This window comes from Aspergillus pseudotamarii (genome assembly GCF_009193445.1).
Source record: "Aspergillus pseudotamarii strain CBS 117625 unplaced genomic scaffold BDV38scaffold_1, whole genome shotgun sequence".
In the NCBI taxonomy this organism is placed as follows: Eukaryota; Fungi; Ascomycota; class Eurotiomycetes; order Eurotiales; family Aspergillaceae; genus Aspergillus; species Aspergillus pseudotamarii.
Window position 1 is genome coordinate 586806 of NW_022475015.1, and position 15757 is coordinate 602562.

The following is a 15757-nucleotide window of genomic DNA, read 5'->3' on the forward strand; positions in this document are numbered from 1 at the left end:
CTTTCGAGAGAAAAATGAATCCTAAGAGCAAGTTGTCTCCATCGGTTAGGGCCCAAAGGGTCCTGTGAGATGGCCGGAAGATAGCAGCAAATGCCAAGGCTTCGGCTGCCAAATACGCTAGATGAAAGCGGTTAGTCCCAACATCATGGGACTAGTATAAATCCTTCCCGTCCCCCGCAACTTTGCCTTTGTTTTTCTCTTTCTTGTTTTACCCGGCAAATGGGAACACCACCTGCTTTAATGCAAGCAGTTGTTCTACCATACAATCGCAACCTGATACATATAATGCCGAGCTCGTAGACTGGTCACTAGCGATCCAGGCCATCATTTCTTCTCAGGGTATTAAACCCCAGCCGCGACAAGTCCCTCATGGCCAATCATCTATGTGCGAGCGTCGTTAGCTGTCTGCCTCTAAATACCCAAAGTAATGGATAACAATAAGCATGTTGGCGTTTCCTACGAGCGACTCGCATTGTCTCTCGATGATCTTGTCGTGCGTCAGCATGAAAGTCGTTATCCTACACCCTTAAACTACATTGTAAACTTGGTAGAGAATACTGGCGCTGGAAGCCAGCTTGGACACGAGATATTGTGCTCTGGTGACCAAGACCGGCATTTCTGCGGACCTGCATTTGCAAAGTCATTATCGATTCTTCCGGATCGCGTTTGTTCTATGAACATAATGCCAGGGGATCAGATTAATGAACTAGACAAGACCGACCGTTTGTAGCTCTCTTGGTTATTCCAATAGGTGGTGTCATGCTGCACCTCTGGTCCGGTGGCTCCAAACTCCCATCCAAGCTTGATCTTCGTCCACTGCATGAGATGGCTTGCAATTTTCAGATGTCCAAAATCCGTTGGATGACCGCCCGGTGAGATGTCGTTGTGTTGCAGAATGCCCTTTGTGTCGAAATAATGCACGTATCCATCCTTTTCGAAGTGCTGGTATACCTTCTGTACTTCGGATTCATATATTGGTTTCTGCACCCAGGTTGAGCCGGACTTGACGAAATTACCCCAAAGTGACTATTGAAATCAGCATAAACCGATTGACACATGAGAATAATGGCGTACCATGAGGACAATCTGCGCATCAGGCCAGACGCTATGCACATTCTCCACCATTTCAACGTAGCTCTGGTAGTAGTCGTCGCTGGGAATATCGTTTCCGGTCCTACCGTCGTTCGTGCCCAGGTTGATGATCACCAGGTCCGCCGCGCGATGAGCGGTGAAATTCCACGGTTCGGGTTTATCACCGAAGGCTGCATTCGCGCGGTCGCCTACGTCTGAGGCATGGGACCATTGATACGTCTGGGGCGGATGGTTAATAACAATTGTAATGGGGGGAAGGTGAGATATACCATGCCGCGAGAATCGCCACCATAACACTGCTTGTCTACCAAGCATATTCCGGGGTACGCCTGTGCCTGTCAGAAGGATGGCATTGTGCTAATTAAGAGGCACTCACAGTAATCGTATACTCAGCATTGCCCAAACCAGCCGCGAAGTTGAAACCCCACGAGGCGAGACCCTCATAAGTAGCGTACTGCCCTGATGCGAGCCTTCAATGCGATGGAGTTAGCAAAGTCTACTAGCTATGTCTAGAGGGTGCAAGACTCACGAATCTCCAATGATTTCCACCGTCCTATTGAACTCTGCGGCTTTTACCAACCGCGCATCCGAAGCAACCGAAACGCCATCAATTTGGACTGTGTGGATCGTAAGTAACGAACATCAAGTTAAACCAGTGAAACTTATCCATAGCCCCAATTTGTGACTAACTCGGTTAGTATTCGCACGTATTGTATAACGTCCTATCCTGTTCACATACCTCGCATTTCAAATGTCTTGTCATCGGCGTACTTTGTTTCATTTAGTGCAGACGATCCGGGTTTGACAAACTGATAGGCTGAGTTGGCCGTAACGTTCGAAAACTCCCAGTCAAGCCCACCAATCCTATAACAATCAGAAATAGTCTCATAGACAACCCAGACGAGCGTACCGATAAGCCACAAGCACATTTTCTGACGTATTTTCTCCAAAGCTCACTGCGAGCTACCCGAATGTCAGCCACCGACAAAGCTCAACCCCAAACTGCAATAGCTCCCTACCTTATCGCCTGTAAATCCAAACTTGACACCAGGAACACTGAAGCAATTAGCTACCGTCAGCGGGAAAGAAGAGTCAAAACATACGACCACCCTAAGAACGACAATTAGCATCAAATTCTGAACATGACCCAATCTATCACTCACAAGAAGTATAAGTACTATCCCACCGCCCCTTATACGAGATCTCCGACGCGTCGGCCCCGTAACTCTTCCAAGAATCATCAACAGATACCTCCTCAGCCTGCCCAGGATAAGGATTCAGCCTCTCCTGTCCATTTTCCAAGATCGTAGCAGCAGCCTGGAACGCCCAAGCCAAGGATAATAGCGAATACCGCATCCTAAACACCAAGATGCAATTGTGCCTCTGAGATTAAACACCCAGAGAGAACAATCAAACAATCAAAATACACCAGCTAACGATAATCATCAAAATTTGAAATCCAGACTAGCGTCATGCAAGGGAACGCACTCCTTTCTTATCTCATTTGTGCAGAAAATCTGATTTCATTTGGTGGCTGGGATGACATGTAGTGTGTTAATTCGATGTTCATTCCGCTGTGCGATGGCTCGCCGGCTTTCTCCATTTTTGAGCAGCGTAGCTGATTAAATGCCGAGTTGGGTGGTCAATCACTTCCTTTCCGGGGGTTTATTGCACAGAGGAGCGAAGCCGAAGCAAGCAATAAGGGTATGTATTCTGGAGTCCTTACAGTAGTAGGCAAACCCCGCGACAATGATATGATTGGCCAGCTCGCCATCTCTCCGTCCAATCGAGGAGGCTGCGTAAAAGGATCTGGATTTTGATTGGACAAGAATTTAAGAGTGACGCTCCTTTCTGCTTCATCTTACATAATCAACCCGACGACAATTCAGACTATCTAGGCAGTGCAATCAATTAAATCCATTCAGTTCAAGCAATCTAGGCAGTGCAATCGGTTTAGGACATTGAAGTAATACAGGTAGTGTAATTCGAGGCTATGTGATTCCGCTGCGCATGTCTTGCTAGCACTTGAGCCGGCACCCCCTAGTTTGTTTTTAGTGTGGGCCATGAAGTAATAGATCGCACGTTGGAGACCATGAGTGGGCTGGTGGTTCTGCTTTGTGCTCAATGTCGATCAGGGGTTTGTCTTAGATTTTAGCAATCTCGAATATGATCTGACCTCAATAGGAGCAAATGATGGCGAATTGCTGCTTCCTTTCGATTGTCAAGAGGGAACACGTGATGTCATGGAATATGCTCCCGATTGGGAATTTAGGAGTGACAACGCTGTGGAGACTCGGATGATCATAACTATACGTATAGGGTAGTCCTTGGGAATGTGTTCCATGAATATATTCTGAGAAATTCTGCAGTCATATGTGAATACTGCTATGTTGCAGAAATGTCTCGCTTGTTGTTCAACTACCCAACGTACCTTATGTAGTTCCATTCACGTATCGGGATCATCCTATGTGGTTAGTATTACTGGTACTGGGGAATATATCGGCGCTGGAATGAATGTACTGATTCAGTAGAGCAGTTAATGAGATGACGTCTCTCATGCACTGAAGGAACCAGCGACAAGCGGCTGGATTGAATGCATGATGCCTTTTATAACCACTTCTTGTCCTCTCTCCTTCCTTCCTTCCTTCCTTTCTATCTATCTCTCTTTCCTTTTTGCTTCAAGTACTCATCAATCCAGGCTTTGAATCTCAACTCATCAAGATGAAAATCAACTGATATGTGAACAAAGAATAGACCCATTCTTGTATCCCTTTGCCCAGCTCCGCGAGGCAATCCTCGTGACTAGATATGGGGCGCAGCCACCTCTCGACGAGGAGTGTTCTGCATACCGCGATCAGAGTGCGTCTCTGCCGTTCGTTCGATGCATCTCTGGTAGAATGGATCAAAATTCAATCATAACGAGATCATAGCTGGTCTTGACAAGGCAAAATCACTCATCACCCGGGACGTAGTCCTCATGACACTTTGAGTGACAGCCTAGGCGCAGGCTTCGGGTCAATGGGCCTCAGCTAAATTGTGGCAGTATATGTACAATAAGCGCTGATTTGTTGATAAGGAGTGGGTAATCTCCACGGAGCCCACCCCAAACAACAACCACGGAGGAGAGTGGACGCAGACGCGTCGATATAACTATCGAGTATATTGCAAGTGCCTTGGGGCAACCCGGAATTGGAGCCTGTCCATGCCCATACATCCTTTGGCACGAAGTGCCGTGCATGGTGGTGCCATAAAGACGATGATTACCTTCGGCCTTTATTCGGTGCCGGCAGACCGTAGCCAGTATATTGAGCTACACTCTTCATAGGTCCACCTAATCAGACAGACCACACAAACAATGAGAGCTGTACCTATATGCAGATCTTCCAGATCCAAAAAGAACATATCGGCACATGATTAGGTGCAGGAGAAATTTCCGGTCCACGATGTTTCCCGGACGGAACCCCGCCCCAGAGTTCAGTAGAGGGACGATCACCTAATCGAAGGATATTAGTTTCTTCGGAACTTGAAACATACTGCTAGAATAATGAAATAACAGGCAGCGGCCCCATGAAGCGTCGAAAGACAGCACCTGACAACATCGCAGAATGCCTACTTTACTGTACATGGTAACGCCACTGGTACCACTTCGACGCCCTTCGGTCTGTTGTTGGAAATATTCGTCTCATACTCGTACGACCTATCGCGTTTTTGCACCTCTCAATTTGGAATATGACAGTGAAGACCATACATATATAAGGAGTTAGCTCCTTATACACATTCATGCCCCCACTGTACACAAAATGACATTTGAGAGGAATCATTTCATTGTTGGGCTGTCACTTTAGTGCCTTCCGGTTCAATCGGGTTGCTGAGTCTAGCACCTATCGCCTTCGAAGGGCGTATCTGTCGGCGTTCCTAAGACAGGATGCTTCATATGTGTTCCTATGAGTCTACTAACCCAGCTATAAAAGGTCTACATCATGAATCTCCGTTTAGAGTAGCATTTTCCCAGCGGGTAGGTGTTTCACTACACACACAGCTTAGTATTGTTTACTCTAGTCGGCAATCTCAGGGACTTTGAATTAGAACCATAATGGCATAGTGAGAATACCGTATTCTAGTGCGGACTATAGAATGATGCCACATAAGCTTAATATACTGGAGTCCGAATACTCGCTTTTATATACATATACAACATGCCTAGGAATTTTTATGCTAAGCTAAATCTACTCATCTACCCTCGTAGTCGGCATCTTCCGATCCGCATCCCTTGACCGCTCTTCATCATTCTTCAATGAGCCACCCGCAACCACCTCGGCATCTATGGCATTCTGAAATGCCACACGTTTCGGCAACAAGTATTGCACGTCAATAAAGCGCAGAATACAAGTCATGACGATGACGAGAACTAACAACGCCAGAGCACTCTGCCAGCCGTACCTATAATACGGGGCCTGAGAGGCCGGCCAGACCAGGACCTGCGACCAGGCCGAGATGGCATAGTATCCAGCGACCGCAACACCGACGACGAGAGTGCGCGCTTCCGGGTCTTGAGGGATAAGGTCAGCAAGCCAGGCAAAAATGAGCGGCGCAGTGCCGAGGCAGGTGTGTGCGATGAAATAGGATGCGTATGCGGCGGATACGTCGACCGATGTAGGATGTCGCGTCCAGATACTCATAATGATACATGGGATAATGCCGATGATGCCTTGGAGGACGATAAGTGTCCATCTCGTTTCGAGGAAGTCGGAGAGTAACGCCCACACCCATACGAAGACCACGTTGATGGCTGAACCGCCGATGGGGATCGCGTTCACCTGGGATACACTCCATCTTGGACTGCCGTCTGGTCTTTTGAGAGCCTTTAGAAAGAGCGAAAAATAGACGTAGCCGTAAGTTCCTAGAACGGTTGCGATATATAACACCGCAATGAAGTAGACTACCCAGCCAGAAAATGTGCGCTTGACTCCAGCCCAAGTCATCCTCTTCGGCTCCGCGCGGCCATTACGTGCCAGTCGCTCCATGGAGAGTTCGGCGTGCACTTTCTTGAACCAGAATGCACGGGGATTTGGCTTGTTCGGTAGATCAGGAATCATGAAAAACCCCAAGAGTCCCCACACCACAGTGATAATGGCGTTGATAACGAACAGCCACCGCCAACCTGCTAGACCGTGGTGGCCCTCCATGGTGTTGGTGATGGCAGTTTGTAAAGCACCGGACATCATTTGTCCCGCCGCCTGACACGATTGATAGAATCCCATGCGTTTCGCTAGCTCGGTGGGGGTGTACCAATACACTATAACCTGTTGGTCTTGGCTTATAATTGCATGGTGCGAATATCAGGAAAACGGGAAACGGAATGACCTACTAAATAAGGTCATCATTCCAGGCCACGCGCTACTTTCACAAAGACCGAGAAACACTCGCAGAACGTATATCTGCTTTGCACTGTTACACATAGCGATGAGTCCGGTTAAAACGCCCCAGGCGATTTCCAGACCAGGTAACCAGAAACTGGGTCGGACGTAGGTCAGAATGATTTGCGAGGGGATGAGCATGACGCAGTAGGCGGCATTGAAGTACGTTGTGAAGCTGAAGAAGTTAGCGACATGCTCAAGTGTCATGATAGCTTCTTTTACACACAGGTTCAGCTCATTCCCGAGGAGATTCAGGTCTTCTTTCATGCCGGACACGTAGGCATTGTTGATGTTCTGTTGGTCTAAATATTTGATAACTGTGTACATTATTAATCTTGGGGCGTTATAGAATTTCTATCTGCATTGCTTACCTTGTGAAAGACAGCCAAAAGTCAACAGAAATATGTCCAGCCGTCGAACAAGCGCTTTTTCATCCGGGGAGCGAACATGATACCTTGCCAACGCCGTGCGACGAAACTTAAAGGACACCATTGCTATGATGGAGGAAACAAAATCGACAAAGGGAACCAGAGCCACTTTCAGAAAGGAATATTCACCAATTTATTGCTTCCTATCTTTATGATCCACGTGGTGTAGTTGCGATACGAAGCTCCACTAAGACCACTCATATCAATGCCGTGTTTGGACGTGTGACCTCGGGGAGAAATCAAAGAATTAGCGTGATAAGAGACGGCGACGGCGATGACCACCAATAGTGACGCTGCCCGCCCCTTGCCGCCAAATTTCAACACTAGTACCAAATCCAGGGCTTGAACCTAGACACGTCTATTTACACCTTCAAGCACAGCTCCTAGAAAGGCGCAAGACGTTAGCTATAAGGGTAGATAGCTGGTATGCTTAATATTAAGGCCTAAGCAATAAATGTATGGTTTCAATTTTTTTGCATGCCACTGGACCCTTCTGGGCGGGTTCGGGTCTGGTTTAGCGGGGAACCCGATCAACTTTAGTTATTGCGCAGCGCAGCCGAGGCTACCTAGCATTATACTAGTATGAGTAAGTACAACCGATTTCTAAATCATTTGAATTGACTGCAAATGCCTAGATTTCTAGGAATAGGTGATTATTCTATCATCAAGCTTACTGAACCACCAAACGATGATGCCATCCTCTGGTAGCCTTTGCCATATATCTGTTTCCGCATTGAACTTAGAGTGATTTATATCACTCCAGATATCCTTAATGTAATTTCGTCCATCGATAACACCCTTTTCCACATATGTAGGCTTTAGGACTTGTTGAGTTAGGTCATAATCCCACCGTACCTGTCCTAGCGATTCAATATGTTGGTCGCTGTAAAATAACAGAAGACCTATGCATGGAGAGTGCAATTGTTCTTTATCTCTGCAGACCTGCGCCTTTATAAGACCTTTAAGCGGGGCTTTCGTCATATACCAAGTACATGCTGGTGAGCCTCGACCGGGAGGGACCATTGGGGGTTCAAAACATGTATCAAGCGGAGGCTCTGGGGTCTTGATACGATACTGGCCACTGCAAGTAACTCCAAATTCAGAGATATACTGAGAGGCTGGATCTAGTCCGTTGTGACAAATCCCTGAGATAGCACCATCGCCATCCCTAACTAAAGGATAGTACTCGTAATAATTGATGAGATGGGTAGGGAATTGAGGTCCAAACGTAATACCTCTTCCTAGAGACGTACAAAGCTGTGCTGGTAAGTAATAGAAACGTATTAGGAAACTGGAGGATCGTCTTACAACTAGAATAGGGTAGAAAGCTGGCCCACGGTGAACTTTAGACTTCCGGACCCAAGCTGCTTCAAGGTATTCATATCTATTAAATGGAAAGTATATCCACTGGATATAACCTTTCCTACTTTTTCGATATATTAAATCGACAAAGTCTTTGAATGTCGTCGAGGTACCTGAGAAACCATGAATCCCAATGGTTCTAGCATCCGCACAACAGACAATAAGGCCTTGAGTATAGGAATCGAATTTGACGTAGTCTAAGCGAGGCTTGTCTTGAGCACGGCCGAAGTTCCACGGGTGATGGTAAAAGTTCCACTGGTGAATAGTAGGTGGGAGTGGAGAGCTCCAGATCCGATACCTAGAGGATAAATCGCTTGAGGTGAGATGAATACCCCTTATAAAAAGACCCTAGGTATGTTAGTTACTGCGCCCTTGATTCTGGTATGGAACCAGTCATACATCATGGCTCACGTAGATCTCTAGATGAGAATCTTTCACTTCAAAAATCTCGTACCACGGTGACCCGTCTGATATAGGGTTCGAACCATGCTCCAAAAACTGTATCCCATGTACACCAATACTGTCAAATGATACAATGATTCTATTGATGTCACTAGGCAGCTTTATATGGCATTCATAGGAGTTACCTATTGATTCAACAGGTTTTTCGCTTAGCCTTGTTATATAAGAAGTTCCGTGATAAATAATTCTGGCCATCCAGATCTCTTGTGCTAATCTTAGCTGTGTATACTGAGGTATACTGTTATTTCTTAACAGTTCAATCAGTCGACGGGTTTCGCCAAGTACAATTAAGTACCAACACGGAGTGATAAGCCCGCAAATTATAATCCTGATTTCAGCTGGTAATTGGGCAAGTAGGCTTTGGCTGAAACTGTCTTGTATGATATCTTTTGTATATCTGCTGAAGAGCCCTTCTAAAGTCGACGCCGTTTCTTCATGTTTTTTATTTTGAGATTTATAAGTAGGTCTGGTTGCATCAGCAAACCTTCCCAAATCTTCAAAGGTGGGCTTCTTGGAGGGCTCATAGCTCTTCTCCAAGACATTGTAGCACGCTGCATGAAACCAGACTGATGGGTACGGTGAACGTAAACAGGGCCCGCACGGATCTCGACACTCAGGGATTGTGAGCGAGTTTTGAGCTAGGTCTGTATATACATTAGATGAGACGGACACAAGCCATGAGACAAGGGAGGACGCACCAAGGATATGTGATCCAACTGTTGGAGTTTGTTTGCACAGTGCGCATACAGATTGTCCAATATGAATATCTGGTAAACAGGCCATTGCCGAAAGATGCACCGAAGACCCAGCAGAAGTCTGTATAGTCTCACATAAAGGTATGAAATGTGCTCCCTAAAGCGTTCATCAGTAAGTGTGATGTGTGATTCACGAGAATTACACGATGTTCGGCCGTTGCTGTAGAACCAAACCTCGCTCTCTGACCCTTGGCTGCAGGCCTACCTAGTATTATGAGGTATCAAAGCAGATCTGCGCTATCCATACGTGAGTAGGAGAGAGGCAAGGGACAGGGACCAGGTATCAAACATATGTGTTGCCTATGATCATGTGACAGGACATCGGGACGTCAAAGTGGGCAAATAGTAGGTACACTATGTCAGTGATGACGACGGTATGAACTGGTAAACCACGTGACTAGTCTGGCACCCTGGGTTAGGGCTGGCATTGTTATTAACCAACCATGTCAGAACGCGGAAAACTGGATGATACATATCAACATGTACAATTTAGGGAAACTTATCCACCGAAACGTTTAGTTACATATCATTCGTGAGTTGGATACCCCGCTCAGTCACTGTTATTAGCGTGCACGGTGCGCTGTGCCTGTGCAGGTCCAAGCGATACCCCGACCCGATCATCGAACTCTCAAGTGTAATCCTAAGTTCCCACTTTAACACGTATTTGAGATGATGACAAAACTCTTGTACTAATCGATCTAGTCGCGGCTGTTATCGCAGTATATACAATATCTCCAAAGTTTCTACTGGATATCCGCGAAGCTACCACGTAAGAAACTACTCTTGACTAAGCATTAGTATCTCAACGTTCGCACAGCCTCAGCACAATTTATATTTACGACATTTGTCTACATTCACACAACCATGTCAATCAATCAATCAATCGAATTTCTATTAACCAGATCATCTTCGTCTCGAGATGGGTCCAGCAGAAGGTTACCTAACAGAGCCCCCTGCCTCAGTTTCTGGCAGCGAACGACCCGTGCATTTCCCCTGCTAGATGCGAATCGAGACGCACCTGTTCCTTCTAGGTCCAAGTATGTAGTTATTGGCTCTGGGATCTCCGGTGGCCTTACAGCGTTCGAACTTATCGAGGCTGGTGTCAAAGGAGAGGATATCATAATACTCGAGGCGCGGGAAGCAGCCAGTGGTGCAAGCTCGCGAAATGCAGGACACGTACGACCAGGTTCGCATCTATATTGCGATGTCATTTTAACTCCTCCATTCTAATCAACCGATAGATGCATTCCGAGGATTCAGTGCATATGCAAAGGTCCATGGCGAGGAACAAGCTCTAAAGATAATTGCCAACGAGCGCCTCGTCCTCGAGAAGGTTGATGAATTTACCAAGAAATACGGAGTCCAGTGCGATTTCAACCTGACCACAACATTCGACGTATGCATGACGCCCGAGTTTGCAACGTATGAAGCCGAAAGCTTCAACGCGTACAAGAACGCAGGAGGCGATGTCTCACACATCAAGTTCTATGAAGGCCAAGAGGCGCAAACAAGGACAAAAGTCAAAGGCGCCGTCGCAGCATACGAGTGGCCAGCTGGATCCAGTCATCCAGCGAAGCTCGCACAGTTTCTCCTCCAGGCGGTTGTATCTCGCGGGGGGAAGTTGTTCACGTTTTGTCCAGCTACTGAACTAAAGCGCAACGAGTCGGAGTCGGAGCTCTGGGATGTGCATACTCCGCGAGGAGCCGTGACAGCGGAACGGGTGGTCCACTGTACGAACGCTCATGCAGCACTTTTGCTGCCACATCTGGAGCCCTATATCCAGCCGAACCGCGCTCAGGCGCATAGCTTGATCCCAACGCCCTCATTTGCAGCAGAGAATGCCCTTCTGAAAACCTTTTCGCTGCGTTATAGTCTACATCATTTCTACTCTTTAATTCAAAGGCAGAATGATGGTACACTCGTCCTGGGTGTATCGCGATCGAACCCTACCCTCAGCGTGGAAACACGGGCTAGCGTCTATAGTACAGACGATACGAGCTACAACGAGGAGATAGTCCAAGATGCTCTCCAAAGCTTTAACAAGATATTTCCCGAGTTTGATAGCGCGAGTGCCGTGCATGGGGAGGGTCTGGATCATGCTTGGACTGGAATAATCGCCATGACGACCGACTCCGTGCCGTTCGTTGGGGCAATTGAATCTCTGCCAGGACAATATATATGTGCTGGGTTTAATGGGCATGGTAAGTCTGAACTCTGCCTTTTTGTGAAAATGGGCTCAGCGCTGAATATAACAGGAATGGCACGTATATTTACTTGTGCACCGGGTGTTACCAAAATCATGCTTGGAAAGGAGTGGGATGATACCGGTTTGCCTGAATGTTTTAGATTTAGTGAGGAGAGACTCTCCAGACTGTCCACAAAGACTGTGCAGTCTGTGTGGTGAAATTCATAGATGATTTTGATTGATTGGTGACCTGCAGGTTGTGGGTCTGAGTTTCGAAAATAACGGACTATGAAGATTTCTATCATCCTAGACCCAAATGTGATTTTGGATAGAGAAAAACCTAATATCTATTTAAATCCCTGCTACTTATATTTTGGCCGCGATGATACCCGTAGTCCTATTTACAAGCATCGGGCATTCGGATGTGCAGCAGGTCGCTCGGAAAAGAGACTGGCAGGTTCGGATCATGCCAGAGGACGTACTTTGAGCTGTGATCTAACAATATGAAATATAGACCCCCTACTGTGAGCGAAATTTGTGTCATGTCTTTCATTTCTCTATACCGCAAGGTCTATACAATCTAAAGGTGTCCAACTATCCCTCCAATGGGAATCCGTATCCAACCATCAGGGCAGGCTCATCAATGCTATGGTGTTGGTAGCTGTGCAATTGTCAGATAATGTAAACTAGATGATGGCCAACGGCGAGTGAAAATATTTCGTACCTCAAAACACCAACGGCACCAGGCTCGAGCATCATGGAAAGAGGAAACTCCATGGGGTATCCAAGCCAGCGCTTGGTAAAGGCACGAAGCAAATGGCCATGAGCAACGAGTAGCACATCGCAATGCTTCTCGCCGTGCATGTTGTCTTTGTGGAGCTCACGGATCTCTTTAATGAGATCGTCAATGCGGTCCGTGACCTCTTGAGGAGACCTAATTAACCCGGTTAAACATGGTTGTGGCAAATAGAAACCCAGTTACTCTAGTCACATGGAGGTAAGACTTACTCCCCATCCTCACAGCCGTCGCGCCAGATATCCCATTCCTGCTCGGTATCGAGACCGTGCTCTTTGCGCAGGGCCCGGATCTCCTTCGTCACCAGTCCTTCGTAAAGACCGTAACCCCACTCAGCCAGTCTGTCAGTCTCACTGACTTTGTTTGCATCTCTCAGATCCTGCTTAGCAACATCAGAGAAAGCAATCTCGAAAGTCTGCATCGCCCGCTTCCGAGGACTAATATAGACATGCGCCAGGTGGGCCGGGTCAATCAGCTTGCCCGATCCAACAATCATCTTGCCAGAGGCAAGGACTTGCTTCTCGCCATCTTCCGTGAGTTCCAGTTCAGTAACACCGGTGTACCGGCCGTTCTTGGACCACTCCGTCTGCCCTGGTATCGGGGTCAGTATAAGACCCCAAGGTGACTATTTCTACTCTATTCGAACATACCGTGTCGGTAGAGGAAGACACGGGGTGTACCAGCATCCTTATCAGGCATTGTGTAATGATATCGCGCGTAGGTTAATATGTTGCTGGATTGCGAACCAATTCTCGAACAGTTATGGAGGTCAAGTGTCTGGGAAAAGTGCGGGTCGGCGGGGAGGAAAAAAAAAAAAAAAAAAAAAAAAAAACCCGCCGCCCCAGTTATTGACCTTCACCGGTGCCCACTACGTATACTAGCCCCATACAACCCGTCCAATTGAAAAGGATATCATAATCTCGTGCACTCTGGTAGGTGTATGGGTTTGTGGTGATTAAATTAATGTGGTTGGATCTACTCCTAAATTCTTACTCCGCGGGGTACTCAAAAGGACGTTTAGATGAAGGACGTCATTTTTGGCCACCCGCTAATTGTATTAGGGTTATTACCAATTATTGGACCATCTAGAAATTGAGCAGTGGAACTTATATATTTTAGATCTAGAATTATTAGAAAGTAAATTTTATACGACATAAGGGTTTAGCGAAATGTGAATTGTCGCGGTGTCTGCCCAGCGACCCTCTGAGGTGGTTTTAATATCTACAGATTTACAGATACGGATAGACCTACACTGCCAAATCTAAATGAATTATCTAAAACCGCTATTTATATCATCTCTAGCAGCTATATGTACCCTAGATATCAATATGAGCTCCAATTCGTGGCAGGCTTGCGTTGCGGATTCATCACAGGCGGATGTTTGTATGAATAGACCTCCGCAAGAGTCTTATATGTCCTGATCCCAACTGCAAAATAACAACTTAAACTTGGATCCCCTTCCACATATCAAATAATACCTTGTCCTTGCTCCAAGCCAGTGTATATATAAGGACACAGAACACAAGGTGACTGGAATGCAAAAGTATGTGTTACTCCTCTACCCTGCAATCACTCACGAGCGCGCAACTTGCAACTCAGTGGTATACCAATTTTGAATGGCCCTAACATCGTAACTCATTGCCACAGTATCAAATACTTTCAGATGTTTCTTGCACAAAGCTCCATCGTTCGATAATCGGCTGACCCATTTACCATGCTTTCTGGCCGCTGCCACGATCTTGTCGATAGCAGCGACAAACTCCGGCTCAGTGCCTTTTGCAGGAACATACCCAAGGAGTGATAGGGCAAGATCATTCGGACCGATGAAAATCATATCTTGCCGGAAATTAGCAATACCATATTTAGAGTCTGTGGGGTCAATCACTAACCAACACCAGGAACAGCACAGATGGCATCAACATTCTCGACCCCTGCTTTCGATTCAATCTGAACACAGGTAATGAGCGTCTCGTTCGCAGTTTTCATATATGTCGGCATGTCGACGCCGTGAGCAATAGTTGGAAATGCAGAGCCTTGCCCTCGAAGCCCCTGGGGAGGGAATTTTGCATGTGAGACAACGGCCCTGGCTTCTTCCGCTGTATTTATCTGGGGCACCACGATGCCGCTTGTAACCATTTCAGTACTGGAATGCTAGGGTTGGTATGTCACTTACTGTGCACCAGCATCCAAAGCTCTTTTAATCAAATCTGCGTGAGTCATTCTGAGACGGACCAGCGGCGAGACTCCCAAAGAAGCTATAGCAGCAGTCGAGCTGTGCATGGAATCGTCGCTTATATGGCCATGCTCACAGTCGATGATGATGCCCTTTACTATTATCAGCTGAGAATTAAACTACGGAAAAAAGGGAAATGCTTACATCAACACCGGTCTGAGCTACGATTTGGGCTGTGCGAAAGGACGGAAGTCCCAAGAAAGTCATAATAGGCTTCGAGTTTCCTCGCAGAGCATTGAGAAGGCGTAACCGCGGGTTGTGAATCGCGGTTGTTATGGATGATGTATATGACATGTTGCGCTTTGCGTGTTCTGTGATGGATCGATCGAAGCCCTAAGACAGCTGTTACGAAGGCGTTTAGAAAGGATAGTGTTGGAATACAAAGAAAGAAGCAAAGTAAGTTGATGATAGACTAGACAGCGATACTGAACTCGAGAAGAACTCTAGACTACAATTATAGTACTTACATTCACAGTATGGGAGAGCAATTGAGATATTCAGTTTTTAGTATCGGGAAAATAGTTCTATGCCGACGGCAAAATGAAAAGATCCCGCCGAACATTTCTAGCGGGTCTCGGCGAAAGTCCTCCAAGATGGTCTGTGGGCCATAAATGTGATACTTCTAATGCTAAAACTAACTAACTCGGCGGTATTCTTACAAGTCATACTAAATTGCCTTTCTAAATAGGCTTGGATTTATATCTTTTGTCACGGCGTAGCTATATAGGTGCGAAACCATGCGATCCGGGCAGATTTAACGTAGGGTCAGATCTAGCGGAAAGCATCCCTTCCTGGGCACACGCTCTCTCATTCATATAAATAAATTGATTGAATTAAATCTGAAATATCTGAGTTTAACTGCAAATAAATTAGTCTATGGAAGCTATACTATGAAACTTAGTACAAGCATTAGTAGAGAATCAATAACTTAGGTAGAACTAATATTGCTATAGATTAAGATTAGATTTAGGTTGATTGACCTGTTAGAAAAATTAACCCAAGCCCAACCTGCGGACTACTATAGGTA

General features: G+C 46.4%; 6 protein-coding genes across 6 annotated transcripts; 1 reads left to right on the plus strand and 5 right to left on the minus strand.

Annotated features, from left to right (window-relative positions):
- Positions 1–693: 693 nt before the first annotated feature.
- BDV38DRAFT_276792 (SGNH/GDSL hydrolase family protein) lies at positions 694–2448 on the minus strand (the record flags this gene model as incomplete). The annotated part of the gene is made up of 10 exons (XM_032058324.1): positions 694–1026; positions 1075–1311; positions 1362–1421; positions 1469–1562; positions 1622–1709; positions 1832–1956; positions 2003–2055; positions 2112–2148; positions 2196–2202; positions 2256–2448. 10 exons carry the CDS (start codon positions 2446–2448, stop codon positions 694–696), a joined length of 1227 nt encoding a protein of 408 aa, XP_031919773.1.
- Positions 2449–5092: 2644 nt separating this feature from the next.
- BDV38DRAFT_2063 (major facilitator superfamily domain-containing protein) lies at positions 5093–7154 on the minus strand. The gene is made up of 4 exons (XM_032052526.1): positions 6881–7154; positions 6736–6826; positions 6461–6684; positions 5093–6388 (listed from the first exon to the last, which is right to left on the minus strand). The coding sequence occupies exons 1-4, from the start codon at positions 6999–7001 to the stop codon at positions 5319–5321; spliced, it is 1506 nt and encodes a 501-aa protein (XP_031919774.1). The 5' UTR covers positions 7002–7154; the 3' UTR covers positions 5093–5318.
- A 379-nt stretch (positions 7155–7533) lies between these two features.
- On the minus strand, positions 7534–9772 carry BDV38DRAFT_231964 (uncharacterized protein). The gene is made up of 4 exons (XM_032052986.1): positions 9460–9772; positions 8699–9405; positions 8246–8647; positions 7534–8194 (listed from the first exon to the last, which is right to left on the minus strand). Exons 1-4 carry the CDS (start codon positions 9542–9544, stop codon positions 7577–7579), a joined length of 1812 nt encoding a protein of 603 aa, XP_031919775.1. The 5' UTR covers positions 9545–9772; the 3' UTR covers positions 7534–7576.
- A 608-nt stretch (positions 9773–10380) lies between these two features.
- On the plus strand, positions 10381–11920 carry BDV38DRAFT_276794 (NAD(P)/FAD-dependent oxidoreductase; the record flags this gene model as incomplete). Its single annotated transcript, XM_032058325.1, has 3 exons — positions 10381–10702; positions 10758–11717; positions 11772–11920. 3 exons carry the CDS (start codon positions 10381–10383, stop codon positions 11918–11920), a joined length of 1431 nt encoding a protein of 476 aa, XP_031919776.1.
- A 375-nt stretch (positions 11921–12295) lies between these two features.
- BDV38DRAFT_276795 (histidine phosphatase family protein) lies at positions 12296–13196 on the minus strand (the record flags this gene model as incomplete). The annotated part of the gene is made up of 4 exons (XM_032058326.1): positions 12296–12362; positions 12426–12635; positions 12710–13088; positions 13148–13196. The coding sequence occupies 4 exons, from the start codon at positions 13194–13196 to the stop codon at positions 12296–12298; spliced, it is 705 nt and encodes a 234-aa protein (XP_031919777.1).
- A 762-nt stretch (positions 13197–13958) lies between these two features.
- BDV38DRAFT_289596 (HpcH/HpaI aldolase family protein) lies at positions 13959–15024 on the minus strand (the record flags this gene model as incomplete). Its single annotated transcript, XM_032061282.1, has 4 exons — positions 13959–14333; positions 14387–14622; positions 14671–14822; positions 14875–15024. The coding sequence occupies 4 exons, from the start codon at positions 15022–15024 to the stop codon at positions 14071–14073; spliced, it is 801 nt and encodes a 266-aa protein (XP_031919778.1). The 3' UTR covers positions 13959–14070.
- Positions 15025–15757: the final 733 nt, after the last annotated feature.